This window comes from Sarcophilus harrisii, chromosome 4 (assembly GCF_902635505.1).
Source record: "Sarcophilus harrisii chromosome 4, mSarHar1.11, whole genome shotgun sequence".
Taxonomy (NCBI): Eukaryota; Metazoa; Chordata; class Mammalia; order Dasyuromorphia; family Dasyuridae; genus Sarcophilus; species Sarcophilus harrisii.
In genome coordinates, this window is record NC_045429.1 from 180,196,985 (window position 1) to 180,213,392 (window position 16,408).

Here is a 16,408-nt window from a genome sequence, read left to right on the forward strand (position 1 = left end):
CCTTTAACTTTCCTAAATATCCTGGCTAAATCCCTGCAGGCCCTGGTGAAAAAGCTCATGCCATCAGTATGAACTCTATTTCAACTATTGCTTCAAACATAGCAGGATAGAATGTCCCTAGGAAAATTCCATGTAAAAAGGATGCAAAGTTCCTCCTGTATGTTAGTCTGCTTCTCAGTCCCCCCCTCCTCCCTGTACTTTTCATTGACAATACCTCCATAGTCTCCCATTTACCTCTTTTGCAGTTCAATTAACTATACTTTGGATGATATTTTTTTCTTAAAATTATGCACAAATGTTCTCTTAACCACTTGCTTACACTTTTTTTTTTTCTAGGTCTCCTTGTTACCTCAAGAAAACCTCTCCCTCCCCCTTATCTTTCATTTTTGAGGCTAAATCCCTCCCCCCAGTTAATCAAGCCTGACAAGTGGGAATAGTGCTAGTAGTAGAAATACCAATATCAAAGAAAAAGTGAGACTAGCATTGACAATGAATCAGTACCACCAAAACTCATGGTATAGAAGGAAAAACACTTGATCAGAAGCCAGGATATTGTGTTTTATCTTGGTTTTGTTATTAATAAACAGTGTAGCTAGCTTTCCTTTTTAGACTCCCTATCAGAATCTATATCCTTATCATTCCCTAGAATCAAATACATATTCTTAACTTTTTAGGCCTTACTAAACTACACACTATGCCTCTTCACATACACAACTGTCCTACCAAATCAGCCTTCTTGCCATTAGTCATTTAAAGCACTTTGTCATCCCTCAGATCTTCATAATGGCTATAATTTTATTTTGTTCAGGTACAAATTAATTAGGAATGATAACAACTAACATTTAAGGGTTGCAAATTGTTTTCCATACAGGATTTTTTAACTTCAGAACAATTCTTAGAGATAAATACTATAGGCTCTCTTATGTTATAAATGAAGAAAATAAGTCAGAGAATTTAAGTGATTTACTAAGATTTACACACAACTTGTAAGTGATAGACGAAGGATTTGAACCCATGTTTTTCCTGACTTCAAGTCCAACACTTTTTCCACTACTTATGTTGTCATTTTGCATTGCAAATCTTTTTAGTTACATTATGACATAAAATTTTGTGGGGTAGTCTGGGAATTTAGCCACTATCCAATAGGAAATAAATATGATAAGATATCTAAATAGTTGAATTAAAAATGAAATTTTGGAATACACTTCACTTGTAAGTTGGTAACTGTTGTGTAGTGAGGAAATTATTATCCAAATAAAAGCAGATCTTTTGGCAGAAGGCTGTCTGAAACAAAGAAAACATTGATCAGGCTTTTCCTGGTCTAAAAAATCAGATCATATTAAACAGAATATTAAATATTAAATCTGTTATTAAATCTGTTCCACATAAATATATTTCAGAGTTAGGAAGAGGGAAGGACCAATAACGCTAAGACATTTATCTACAAATATTAATATTATATAAAAGTCTTCAGTTTGACTGTGGATATTAGTGAACTTAATAAGGCTTAAGCAAAAGACATTAACATCCAGGCTTGAAATTTATTTTTGTTTATATTTAGAGATTTAACATTTTGTTCTACATAGATATGTTTCTATACAAAGTCAAAGTTGTTTTCACAGTATTCTTGTGTATTGTAATTTCTGAAGATTAAATTTTGAAAGCAATTCGTATCATGGTATAGACCTGAAATTTGAAGACATACTTTATAGAGACTGCTATGAAAGCATTGGTTCAACTTTCTAAGCTACCTCAGTTTTTGTATTTTCAATGCAATAATGATATATGTGCTTTAATCATGTTTAGTCATTTTGATTTAGCTTTGATATTGAGAAATGAGCCATTTCTAAATATTCCTCTATAGTTTTGTGTTCTCTTTTTTTAAAGTCTTATTATACAAGGTGGCTCTCAAAGAGAAGGAAGAAATGGGTAGAAATTCTAGGGGAATTTTAGTGATATTAAAAAACAAAACAACTAAAGACATCCATAAAATATTTATTTTTTAAAAATGTCTCTTTGAAGCAGCTTTTATAAGGAGTGTTATCTGAAAATATCTAATTATAATGAACATTTGTTCTTCAGTTCTTTTGATAATTGTATTCAAAATCTGTATTGATGTTATCTATATCATTACTATCAAAATAATAATTGCCCCAATACATACACACACATATATAATTGTTGTTATATTTTATTTTGTGTAAAGCTTCTAGACCATAGTAAGTTAAATCAGTTTATTAATGTTAAATATGAAGAAAAAAGCAATAAACTTGGAAGCAAAAGACTTAGTTTTGAGTCTTGAGTTCTGCCACTTCCTAACCCTGTGGACTTAGATAAATAATTTGTGCTCCTATAGTTACATTCAGTTCCTCTGTCTATAAAATGAAGGCGATGGTTCTTTCAATTTCTACTTCATAAAACTGTTTAAGACACACTAAAGTTACTCTATAAATATAAGCTTCTATTATGACTCTGAGTGATGAGTCATTAAAGAAAATTAAGAAAAACTGGGATAAACCTGTTAATAGTTTTCTTTATCTGAATAAATCCCTTAAATGTACCTAGCTTAGTGAATATATAAACACATTCCCTTCCCCCCCTTCAGCTTCTTTAAAATAGAGAAATTATACAAGCATTTTTAGTAACCCAAAGAAGCAACTTGTGGTGTAATTGAGAACTGGATTTGTAGTTTAAGAACCTGTGTTTAAAGCCTAATTCTGCTACTTGTTGAGAAAGTCAATTAACCTTTCTAGGACTCAGTTTTCTAAACTGTAAAATGAGGGGCATTGGACTAGACGAACTCTAATATACTTTGGTTCTAAATATTAAACTAGTTGCTTTGAGCAAGTGAACCTTACTTTCCAAAATTGGGGTCAAAGGATTTGAGTTCTAATTCTAGCTCTGCTTGCTGCTCATAAACCGTGTGACCATAGCATTATTTTAATTTCTGAGGTCTTCAATTTCTTCCACTCTAATACAAGGAGTTTGTTTTAGATTAAAATACAAGTCCCTTCCTAGTCCTATAATTTTATAATTGGATTTGATTCCATAGTTGGGGAGGTATCTTTACAAACATCTTGCCAAAGTATTACTGTCCTGTTGGTTTCTTCCTTTTATTTCTCTTCTGATAGTAACCAAAGCCTTCTTAGGTTTTTCTCATTCCATCTAAAATAGTCTGTCAGTTTTTATATGAATATTAGTGTATATATCCATCCATATAAACTTATTTTTTAACAAGCTATAAAAGCTAGAATTTTCTATCTTTGAAGAAGTGTTTCATATAATTTTTTTTTTGTAAATTTTGTAAAATGTTTTTTGTGTTTTAAAAACACAATGTAAAGGTGGACTGAGCTGAATCCAGACATTACTTTAAATTGTATATATGTTTAATTGGTTTGAGTTGTCTCCAACTCTTCATGACCTCTGAGATTTTCTTGGCAAAATTCCTGGAGTAGTTTGTCATTTTCTTCTCTAGCTCATTTTACAGATGAGGAAACTGAGGCAAACTGGATTAAGTGACATGCACATATAACAAATTCTTAAATAAAATTTCATATTGATAGAAAAAGAATCATCTCTGAATTCTTCCTATGCTTTACCAAGGTTTATGACCCTTCTACAAACTGCAGTCCTAAAGGAAGTAATGCCTAGTCTTGTTTGCAGAAAAAAACAGTAATTTAAAGAAAATACTGAAAACTTTGCATCTTCTCTTAACACTTTTCATAGATCTAAAAGACAATTTTATGTACTTAAAAGTTTTTTTTTAAAGCATTTTGGAGTTTTTAAAAAAATGTTTTACAGGTATTGCATTCCAGAATAATCAGTATGAAATATTTTATAACAGAAGATAAATGAATTGGCAAACTGCTGCTTGAAGCATCATTAGAGAAACTTTTCAATCCACTAGTGTCTTATAAAAGTTACTCAAAACAATATTTGCTTTTTAGTGAATATTCAAATGTTTTAATAAAAAATTGTTTTTTTCCTCTTGTAACAGTATTACCCTGCTTGAGCATACTGCACTCTTCTGGATGTAGAATTTCATAGCAGGTAACAGCATACCATAGTCTCAATGTATACCTTCCCAAAAAATAATTTCCTATTTTAAAAAAGAATTCGTGGCTCGATGCAAATAAAAAAAACAAATCCACAATAGAACACAATTTAGTTCTAAAAGCCCAATAAATTTAGTTAATACTAGTCATCAATTCTACAACTACAATTTCAACTTCAATTTTTTAAATTTCTCACATCAGCAAATTATCAAAACTACTGAATTTCTAAGGTATTTTCAAAAGTGCTAGCTAGCATTTACTAGGTCTGAGAACAGGCTTTATAAAGTAACATTAGCAAGTGTTTCCTGGGCAAAGCGGTTAGGTTACCAAGTTGCTTGCTTTCAACGATGAGGAAGCATGAAAATTTTCTGTTACTGATAACTGCCCACTTGTTCAGGATCAGGGAAATTAAGACCACATTTTGAGAAATGATTCTGTCATGAATCAACCTCTGTGTTCTTCTTTCATTGAATTTTCTTTAAAGTTAAAGACTTTTTTTAAAAAAAAATTTCAACTCAAATTGAATTTCACGTATTGCTTGTAACTGTTGACTGTTCCTTTCAGGTAGGAAAACTTGACCATGTTTGTTCACTTGAACCGGCTAAATGAATTTTGGAATCGTTAGGGAGAAGAAAAAAAAAAAAAAAAAAAAAAAAAAAAAACAACTTCGACTTTTTTTTTTTAAAGTGAAAAGTCAACAACCATCGCGCACTTCTACTGTAAATGGAGAAACGATGTAAGAAGACTACCCAACAGAGAGCTCAGGGAATTTAAAAGCTTCAACTTCCACGCGTTTCCTTCGGAAAAGAAAAACGCTAAATTATTACTCTACTGGGGGGGGGGGGGGGTAGGAGCGTACTACATCGGTCTACGTACCACCTAGCACTTTGGTCCCAGCTTCCTCAGAATTTCCTTTTTAAAAGCGCAATTAATTGGATGACTCTTTAACTTTGAAACGTAATTAAAGTAGGACTCTACTAACCCCCAAGGGACAACTCCCTTCCCCTCAGGCTCTAGACTCCGTCCTGAGGCCAGCGAAAGGGATGTAGGTAACTGTACCCACTTCCCTCTGGGGTCTCAACTGGGTGAACTTGGGGGGAAAGCAGGGCAAGAGCTGCCCCCGGGCCAAGGCCGGGCAAAGATCCCTCGCAGACTTGGACTCCGGCCCACACCGGCTCGGGGCTCGTAGCCCTTTGCCTCCGGCGTTTATTTAACCTCCCGGGTCCTCAGCTGGCCAAGGCCCATACTTTGTATAAACAAATAGCACCCCTCCTCCCTCCCTTTGCACACCCTTGCCACCCGCTACTCGCTACCCGTAGCCAGGCGCTGCCCTGTTCCTCGAGCCCCCGGCTCTTCCCCCTTCCCGCCACGAGGTCGCCGGCGTTTCCTGCTCTCTCCCCTCCCCCCGGGGTCCGCCGCGCTCCGCAGACCCCCCCCCAGCCTCCAGCCCCCAGGAGGCCGAGTTTCCCGTAAAGTCCCCGCCCCTCTTTCCCCTACCCCCCTCCCACCTTGGAGCGGGGCTCCCTGCCGTAGCCCATCCCACGCTGCCCCTCCCTTCGTGGTGTCCGTGCGCCCTCCACCGGGCCCCGGGAGGCCGAGGATTGGCCGGGAGGAGCTGTCACTCTTGGCAGCGCGTCCCCGCCCCCATTTCCGATAGCCGAGAGCCCGGGAGTTGCATTAGTGGAAACCCGGCAGCCGAGGAATAGCTAACGTGCAATACGGCTCCCTGGAGCGCCCGCCAGCCCGCCCGGACGGCCGAGCAAGCAGCTGCAGCCGCCGCAGAAATGATGAGCACGGTGCGCGGCTGAAGTTGACTAGCCCCTGGCCGCGCCCCTCTAAGATTTAGAGTTGGCTGTGCCCGCTGTGGGGGGAAGGTGTCCGATCTCATCCCAGCCCCCGCTGCCACCCAGGTGTGTGCAGGACACCGAGTCCAAGGTGTAGGACCCAAAAACTCCACGTGAACACCAAGGAGGGGGCAGAGAGGGCGGCACCCGGAGCCTTGCCAGGAGGTGGGGGCCCCGGCGGGGCGGGGACCCACCGGAAACTTTATCCAAATAATTCTCCTTTTCTGCTTTCTCTCATTGCAGCAGCTGCAACCGGAGGAGCCTCCCGTGCGGTGTGGGTGGGCACTGAGAGCTTCCCCCGGAGACCCCCTCCAGAAAGAAGTGAGAGGGCGGGGAAGTTGTTCCTCTCCCTCTGGCTCCCGGGTGAGGATCTACAGCCTGACGGGAAGATTATCGATCCCTGGATGCCCGGGACTTGGACCCTGAACCCCTGACAGCCGGGCGGAGGGGCGAAGTTTGGGGTTGTACGCTGCTGCTGCTGCTGCTGCTAGCAGGGCCACCGAGCGTGCCCAGAGCCTCTCGGAGAGATGCCGATGGGGGGCCTGCTGCCGGTGTTCAGTAGCCCTCCCGGGGGCGGGCTAGGAGGTGGGGGCGGCGGCGGCGGCGGCGGCGGCGGCTTGGGCATCAGGAAGGTAGCCGGGCCGGGCGCTTTCCGTCTGACCGAGAAGTTCGTCCTGCTGCTGGTGTTCAGCGCTTTCATCACGCTGTGTTTCGGAGCGATCTTTTTCTTGCCCGATTCTTCCAAGCTGCTCAGCGGGGTCTTCTTCCACTCCAACTCGGCCCTCCCTCCAGCTTCCGACCACAAGCAGGGGCTCGGCTTGGGCGGCATCAATGCAGGGGGAAAGGGGGAAGACGGAGGCGAAGGTGAGAGGGCAGCGGCCGCCGCCGCCGCCGCCGCCGCCGCCGCCGCGGACAATTTGGCCAAGATTCGAGAAGACCACGAGCGAGCCCTGAGAGAGGCCAAGGAGACGCTGCAGAAGTTGCCCGAGGAGATTCAGAGAGATATTCTCCACGAGAAGGAGCAAGTTATACAAGACAAACTGCTCAATAAAGGGAATGCCGATGGACTGCCTCACCTGGACTTCCGCCCCCCTATCGGGGCTATAGGGCGGGAGCCCACCGACCCAGACATCCGCCAGAAGAGAGCGAAGATCAAAGAGGTGAGTGCCCAGACGGAGGTGCCGTGCCGGGAAATCCAGGGTTTGCGTAGCCTGCTGTTTTCCCCCGAGGGAAACAAGCAGTCATTTCCAACTCTTCCACTGAATTAAAGGCTAAAATCTTATTGGTGGGAGGGGGAAATAGTCAGTTCCTCCCGTTCCCCCCTGGGGAGGTAACCACGGAAGGAATTTCCTGGAAATGGCTGAATGATCAGTAACCTGCAAACTTGGTACAATCAGGCCAATTTAGACCTGAGGTTTCATCATGCCTTTATTTTACCTTCTCTGATCCGAGAAGGTACCAAAAAAAAAAAAAAAAAAAAAAAAAAGAAAAGCTACGCATTGATTAGTAGGTAAACTTCCTTTAGGCTATTATAATGTAAGCTGGCTAGCCGAGGAACTAGTCATTGCTGGTCCCTCCCCTCCCCAAAGTAGTAGAGGTGCAAAAACTAGTCCGATAACCCTGGAAGGGTTCGTCTAGTAGAGCCTCACGTTTCCACCGCCAACCGACAAACACTGCAGCTTTCTGTGGTGTGACGGTGTTGTGCCAGGTGGCATCCTGTAAATATAACCGAAAGTACAACCTTAAGGCTTGAAGAGATTGCGTACGTATTCTTTATTGAATGTTTACAAAAACATAAAAAAAGCTCTTTAACAATTTTGATGTATTCTTAGGGATGGAAGATTATGCAACAAGTTTGCATCCACAACTATGCTAAGTTGCATTTTTATCATAAACAGGAAGATTTTCTAACTTCTTTTGCCTTTTTTTTTTTTTTTTTTTTTGTGAGCTACATTATGAATAACTAAAATGTTTTGGATGGGTGGATGTTCATGGTCAAGAGAAATGTTTTATTACTGGTTCTCTCCAGGGATACTACTCTAAAGTAGAATTGTAGCATTTTTCACTTGTACCAAACCATTTCTAAGGTCCCATTAAGCTCTAAATCCTAAAATCCCAGTTAGACGCCTTCATTTTACAAACTACAATTTATTCAGTTAAGAATAGACCCAGTTCTACAATCTATGTATCAATCCCAGTCAATAGTCCTTTCTACTCTGTGGTGGTACCTTTTCAGTTTTTTACCCTTGTTTGACCCTCTTCAAAGATGTACAATTTTGAACTTCCCCAAGCTAAATGAATTTTCGTTTCCTGCCCTTCTCCCTCTTTCTGGCAAATCAGAGTGCTTTAAAAATGACACAGAAGTCTTCATTCTAATTATTTCCAAGGATTTGTTTTCTTAGACATGACTCAAATGGAAGTATGGGAAGGAAGAAAGAGGCTTTTCCATTAAAATCTATTGAAGCATAATAAGAAAAGTTTGTCATTTTACATAGAGCTGTTTTTTTCTGGTGGGAGGAGGAATGAAGAAGTGAGATACCTGGCTGAGTTGCCTGCATCCCTAAGCTACTGTAGTACCGGTCATATAATTTACTTCCACAACATTATTGTAAATGAGTTTTATTAAAGCTGTTGGTGAGTAAGTCAAGTAAACCTGCTCTTGGTTTCTTTTAGCTTATTATAGACTCTGTACCTTCTTAGAAGACTTTTACTCAGTCTTATAAAGTCTTACTCAGTGTGACACTTATTTACTATCCTAACTTTATTCAGAATGATAGAAGACCATTTTTGAAAAAACTTGCAGTTATCCCTCTCCATAGCATCTTATTCAGTCGTCCAAAAAATGGATAAAAAAAAAACCCAAAACAACCTCATAATAACAAAAAACAAAACTGACATTATACAAAATGTTCTATATAGAAAGATTATAGATATACAGGATGCATGTATGTGTGTGTCTTGCATGGTCATAAGTTTGAAGATATTTTTATGTTTGAAGAATATGAGTCCTTTTAGCTAGGGCTACAATAGTGCTGTCAACAGTCATGTGCTTATGGACATTTAAATGTCAATAATAGCTGTTTGCTGTTGCTGAAAGGGTGTTTTTAGAGCAGAAAAAATGGGTCAGAGCCAGATACAGTCTCATTGGATCATATTGAAACTTATACATGTTCTTTGCTCAGTTGGATTCCTGGTCTTATTTTCTTCAATCATAAGGTCTTAATTAGTCCTTAAAAAGAATTTCTCTTGAAATGGATCAGCGTAGTTATTCACTTAAGTGCCTGCATGCTTTTTAGTGCCTACATAATATTTCTGAATAAATTTTTGGGACTTCATTTTAATTTCATTTCATGTTGTGAAATAAGTAGTTTATAGGAATAAGCAAAAAATCCTCAATATTTAGGTAGAGACCAGTATCAAAAACTAGATCTTGGCACCATACTAAACTTGTTCAGCCAGATGTCCAAGGATAGAAAAATTCTTGGTAAACCAAAAAAGCCATGTTAGGTTGAAAGTAATAGTATGTGATTTTAAAAAAAAGAAAGAAAGAAAAATGGACTTTTCTGGTTAGGTGGCTGAACTTAAACCTTTCAAAACTCGTAGTGTTTCTGCTATTCCCACTGACACTTGACATAGAACTAATGAATCTCTACTTTGGCTTTTCTCTTCATCCTTTTGCATTTTTTGCTACTCTCTACCCAAGATCTTCCAAGTTATAAATAAGTTCATGTCTTTGCCCTTAGTGGAGTTAGTTATATGTTGGTGAGACTTCTTTAGATGTAAGAAGTGCTGCCTTTTAAAATATATAAAGGTAGGACTCATTTGAAGCTTTTGGTCTCATTGCCAAGACACACATATTTAACTGTTAATAAATTTAATAGAAAAGCAGGCAGTGGTATCTTATATTAGTAACACAGTTTTATTACTAGTACTCAGTTTTAAAAGATTGTCATTTCTTAGAAGCCTTTCTATTTAACTTGTTTTATATAGTGCCTAGTCCAGTACTATTCATTGTGGATTACATCAAAATGGTTTTGATGATAAACTATTAATGAAACAATAAATAGCTATAAAACTTTAAGATTATTTCAAAGGAGAATTAAGAATTTGATTTCAAGGTCTAGAATTTTGTTAGGGCATAACATCAATTCACTCTATGAGACTTTTTAAATTTACATGCAATTATGTATTATAGTCTGATTTTTTTTCTATTTTTTTTTAAAGGATGAAAATAGCATGATCAGTTAATCACCGAAGTTAAATCTTAGCACTAGCTAAGGTTTGATAGTATGTAGATAAAGGAAACAAGCATTTATATAGACTTTGTTAGGCATGGTACAGTGTACTTACAAATATTATGTCATTTAATTATTATAATTGAACAGAACACATGGTGGGCAGCATTCTTTACTTTGTAGATAAGGAAACCAGGGCTCTCAAAAGTTAAATGACTTGCCCAAGAACACACAGTAGTAAGTAGCAGAATCAGGATTCAAACTGGTTTCCTGACTTTTTCTCATCATTCTTTCCACTGTAATACAGCTCTGACTTCCTATCTATTTGAGTTAAAAACTTGTTTTTCCTCCTCTGCTTGAAAGAGTATGACTAATAATCTCTGTAAACCACTACTAGCAAAATGAAGAGCCTTAAGAGAATAAAGAGAAGCTGGTGACTGATGTATTGCAGCAGTTTGTCATTTCCTTTTTCAAAGATACAGTATTCCTTGGTTGGAAATTTTGAATGATTCTGAACTTTCCAATCCATAGAGCTTCCTTAGGGGAGGAGGGTGGTGTCCAAGTACTTAAATTTTTAAATGTTACTCTGAGCATATAATTAAAAGTTTAACAATGGGATCACTTGTGACCTATTATGTACATTATGTAAAGTGACAGATACAGGAAATCTAAAGTGAAAGAGACCTTTTAGGAACTTAGATTCTTTTGGTATGTTAGTTCCTCATACATTTGGGAGGAAGGAGGAGAAAGTAGACCAAATAATCCATGAAAAACTAAAATGAAGATGCTATCTAGTTTGCATGGTCATTTTAAAGCCTTTATCAGAATTCTATTTTTATTATTCAGTGGAATTGCAACACAAGTGTTTAAAAAAAAAAGAATGGTCTTGATGTTAGAAAATTTACCTTTTATAATTAGTATCTATGTGATCCCAAGCAAATCACTTAGCCTGTCTGGGTCTCTGTTTCCACATTTGTAAAGTAGAAGGGGATTGGATTAAATGACCTTTGAGAACCCTTCCAACTTCCACATCTGCCTTGGCTATCAAAACTCTAAATCATATGACAATGACTTGAGTACAGGAAAAAGCTCGTGTAAAAACCAACTCCTAATCTGAATGGATGGATCCCCATTTTATCATATAGGCAGAAGAGAATTACCCTGGAACCTTTACAGCATCATGATACAATCGTATTAATGTGCTGTTGTTTTAAAACTTAGATGTGTATTATTGGGGGAGGGCAAATTTTTGTGGAGTTAATATCAACAAATATGTTTAACAATCAAGGACAATCAAGAAAAGTCTCCCTCTTTCCACTCTAAACTGGGGGTGGGGGGGGAGGAGAAGTGAAATTTTACTATTTGTAGTTTAGGAAATCAATTGACTCTTTACACTACAATGTGTTAGTAAAGCTTTCAAGCATCCAGGATCATTTCCGTGAAACATTGGATTAGAATGATAGAGAAGAGTTAAATATTAATTTCACATAATTTGATTTCCATAAGGTTTATGGGGTTTCAGGGGAATCATTTGAATGGTCCACATCTTCATGAATTATCCAGTAAACAGGAAAGAACATTTAGAATCTTTTCATGGTCACTGTGAAGGTTTCCCTCCTTTATAAGTGAGAGTTCTCTTGAAAGTAGTAGTCTCCTTGTGTTTTCCTTGATCATCTTACATTTTCCCACAATACTAAGATCAGTTTTTCAAGGGGAAGAAAATAACCAAAGGGAATTTACAGAGCTGTAAGAGATAGCTATATTGTGACTGGGGGCTGGTATTTTGGGTTAGGTGATTTATACGTGTCAACAGATGCCATTGCTTTTTATATAACTTATATAATGGTAAATCGATGGCATATTTTGCAAATCAGATTTTCCTGGAAAAGAAAGCTACATTATTTATGGACTTTGCCTCCTTCTTTGATTTAATCATTTGACATCCATGAGCCTCAGTTTCCTCAGTGATAAAACAAAGGGCTTGGACCACCTGCCTTGAAGTCCTTTCAGCTGTCTGCCTAAATCTCAGGTCAGAGTATGTGTAATTCAAACATTTTTCTCCAGTTACTGCTGCTTTGTTCCTTCTTTTGTTATCTGATTATAGTAATACCTTACCTGTCTTGAACTTATTCACTTTCTGACTGGTCATCCATATAGAATGCTACCAAGAAGTAGTTTTTTAGAAAAGGAATAGGAGGGGAGATCCTTAGGAACCCAAAGTTTTCATAATCTGTAGAACTTAAAGCTCATGGATCTTTAAAAAAAAAAAAAGAAATATTTACAATTTATTTATTCTTTCTTATCACACCTTAACAAGGTTACTCATCTCTTTTCTGAGGCTTTGGGATTGATAAAAGAAGGCATAGTGAAAGAATTAAAAAATAATAGCTGACAGCTTGACAACTAAGTGAGGAAACAGGAAAAACTTTTTTAAAAACTCATTCAGAAAGCATTGCAGTTTGAGGGCAGTGTAGAGAGTCAAACAGTCCTATCCATCCCAATAAGCTTTCAGGGCATCATTCCATTAAAATACTATATGTTAGGTGTCCAAAATGATGACAGTACTTTCCCGAATGTTTAGTTTAAAATTTTTTGATCTTTAAAGAAGTATAAGCTCAGATGTTTATAATGACTCAAATTTCTGAGTACTATTATCTAACTATTTTCTAGAGGATTTAAAGTATCTTCAGAATTATGCTATTATATACACCTTCAATTCATCCATACACATAATGTTTTCAGTGCTTTGGCAAAAGGTTTAAATCCTTTTTTCTCTGTTAAAATATGTTTTCATTTGAAATATACCATTCTGCTGAACACACCTGTTTTACATGGTGGTGACTATTCTCAAGCTGACTAATCAGACTTGTTTTTTTGTTTGGTTTGGTTTTGTTTAGCTAAAATGACCTATTAAAAGGTTGTTTTTTGTTTTTTTTTTAACTCTTAAAAAAAATTTGGACCAAGATTGATCAAAGTACATTTTACCCTGAAATGACCTCTGGAGGCCTACCAAAAAGGGTGGGAAATAAAACAGAATAAAATAGTTCCTTTCACTTTAGCAAAAATTACATAATTATAACCGTTTGCTAGCCAATGCTCAAATCTGCAGCCTGTGTTAAAGTTGAAGTTTATAAAAGAAGATTCTTGCATTTCAGTCCAAATGGCCACAGATTTTGGTATATTCTGGAGACAATGTAGATTCTACTTAAAATTGCCCCTGTAGATTATAGGAGTGGAAAAAATGAAATAGAATAGAATTCAAAAGGGGTAATTTAAATAGTGCCAGAAAATGAAAACTTATAAAACAGATGAGTGCTAGAGAAATTTACTTGGAAGAGAATGGAAATTTCAGTGCAAGGATGACTTCCTTCTTGTTTGAAGGGGTGAACCCAATATAATGAATAATAACATTCTTTAATGTTACGGTTTGGTATTAACAGATATTAGCTGTCTGGGAAGATTTTTGTTTTGTTAACATGAAAAAGAATGACTTTCATCTATGAAGTCAGATGAAGCAATTTTTTTTTTTTTTTAAGCAAGTATTTTCATCACTTATGTTGCTTGAGTCAGTACATAGCTGCACATTTCAAAATTTATTTATACTTTGACCTTGGTTACTTTGTAAAAGTCTGCCAAATGCCAGCACTTTTTAAATTTGGCTTTGAAGACTGCCTTATGATGATAAATAACTATTGAAAGAAAATGTGGTTTATTGTTTTTTATAAATGGTGGTTTGAGGTGATGATAATTTTTGAATATTTAAGATGCTTTTATTTGAGATTTACTAGCCAAATAGTCAGGTTCAACATTGTACTAATATCTAGTAAACTGTTGGCTTTAATCTCATAATTAGAAATACTTTGGTAATTTATTTTATTCTTAAAGAGTTTCTCAGCTTGGATCAATAAATTTTGGAGGGTATGTGTAAAGATGTATCTTTACTACCATACACATTGGAAAGAGTATTTTATAATTGACATATAATTGTCTGGATCTTTGATTTCATAGATATAAGAAACTCTCAAGTGAGAACTTCCTTTACCAACCATAGGTCAGCACCTATTCTTTCTATTATGGTACCAAACAGTTAATTGACTTACTCAGAAATCATACAGCAAGTATATGTCAAGAGGCAGAACTTGAACCAAGATTTTTGTAGCTTTGAGGCCAGTTCTCTATAATCACTCTCACTTTATAATTGGCATATACTTAACGAATTATTGAAGTATCTTTTTGTTAGTCTTAATTATTTAATCTTTCCAGTGATTACTTAATCATTTAATATCCCATAAAGATCTTAAAAATTAAAATAATTTGTACTAACAATACAGGTGATTTATTGGCTCTTGTCAAAAGGAACTATGGCAAGTCAAAGAATAAATATTTCCTAAATATTTAATAAGTAATAAATACTGTAAACAAGAATCATTTCTCTTAGTCTCTAGTTTCCAAAATAAACAATTTCTTATGTTTTCTCTCTACTCATAGTCTTTGATAGGCTATGAGATGTGCTGGTAAAGGGCAGGAATAGGATAGTGTTATGTACCCTGTTCCTAGTATAGTTCATGTTACTTCATATTTATTGAATTAATTTTAAAAGTAACAATAAAACATTGTTCAATAGTAAGTATCATTCAAAGTCTTTCATCCCAAGGATGCCTTCAGTGCTGAATACCTTCATGGAATTCCTCCTTGGCAGTTTTAAAGCAAAAAAGGAAATGTAATCTTATATATATTATATGAAGATATATATTTATATATATATGTATGATTATATATTGCATTTAAAACATTCATTATCGTGGGGAATCCATCGACTTCATCAGATTGCTAAAAAAAAATTGAAGAAGCCCAGTGCTATTGAAAGCAGATGCTCTTATGCAGATTGTAGGTTAAAAAAAATGTAAATTCTTACACTACAACACTGATTTTCATCTTTTTTGAAGAGAAAAATAACATTTGCCTTAAAAGTCTATAGTCCTTTTTTAAAAAATTATCAATTGGGAATATCTTCATCCTTTGAAGGTGAATTAAATGTTTTAAAATGTCAAAAACTTTTCAGAGCCAAATTTGATGAATAAGATGTATATTCAAATTGGGCAATATCATCTTTGGCCAAAATTGACAAGTGTATATGCAATGAGAGTTACGTGACTTATAAAACTAAATATACAAGTAACTTTAAAGAAGATATGCACAGAAATTTTGAACAGTGGCAATATCAGTGAAATGTTTTGTTTTCTAGGGTTATATTGGAAAATGTTTTTTGGATCTATTTAATAAATAGTATTCATCCTAGTTAACTTAGAATCCAAATATATTACTTTTTATCACTCTACAGTTTGGGATATGGTTGGGATGTTGTTATAGATGAGGAAAGGGAGGCAAACAAGGTTAAGTGACTTGTAGATGTTGTAGAATGTGTTTGACGAGACTCAAGTTTTTTGTTATATTGACATTTTAGCAAGGGATAACTTATTTGACTTTTTCAGAACTTACAAAAATGCTGAAATTTCATAGCCATGTTGTAGAATGTGTTTGACGAGACTCAAGTTTTTTGTTATATTGACATTTTAGCAAGGGATAACTTATTTGACTTTTTCAGAACTTACAAAAATGCTGAAATTTCATAGCCATTATAATTCTTACAATATCTCTATAGAGTGAATAGATGCAGATCATTTTCCATTGGAGCATACAGAGGCTAAAAAAGAATCTCCTTTGTAGGAAGTTGTATTATCATAAATAAGAAGGAACTTGGTTTTCTTGATATCCACTTTAATGCTAGATTTTACAGAAGTAGTCTTTCATAAACAATGTCAAAAACATACACAAGAATGTTCAAATCCTATAGAGTATTTAAAAATAAAGACAAAACCAATAGTTTTTTGACCTCTATTCCATTTCACTTGGTACATGGCTACCAAATTAATTTTCCTGAAATACCTTTTTCCTTAGGTAATTCACCCATCCCACATCATTCAGTTAAAACAAATTGCTTATGTAGTGTTAAAATTCAAATTCCCAATCTCTCCTTCAAGGCCCCTCACAATCTAGATGTCAAAACATTTAATAAAATTTGTCTCCTACTGTTTTCACACTCTATTTTAGTGAAATGGGTCTCTTTACTGTCCTTTGCATTTGTGTTTTGGGCTTTAATTTTGTTCACAGTCCCCATTCCCTTGTCTCCACTGTGCATATGCTAGAATGCCTTCCTGAACACCTAAGTCAAATTTTGTCCCTCTATGAAGTCCCAGATCTTATCCTACCTTTT

General features: G+C 36.5%; 1 protein-coding gene across 2 annotated transcripts in view; it reads left to right on the forward strand.

The window, feature by feature from the left end:
• The first annotated feature begins 5,761 nt into the window (after positions 1 to 5,761).
• MAN1A1 (mannosidase alpha class 1A member 1) overlaps positions 5,762 to 16,408 on the forward strand; it is a 178,033-nt gene continuing 167,386 nt past the window's right edge. Inside the window, exons 1-2 of one of the 2 annotated variants that reach the window (XM_012549315.3) lie at positions 5,762 to 5,851; positions 6,143 to 7,059. In XM_012549315.3, coding sequence (XP_012404769.3) covers positions 6,427 to 7,059 — 633 coding nt within the window. In that variant the 5' untranslated portion in view covers positions 5,762 to 5,851; positions 6,143 to 6,426. Of the gene's footprint in view, positions 5,852 to 5,876; positions 5,966 to 6,142; positions 7,060 to 16,408 lie in introns of those variants that run through there. The other variant, XM_031964348.1, reaches the window with a different exon arrangement.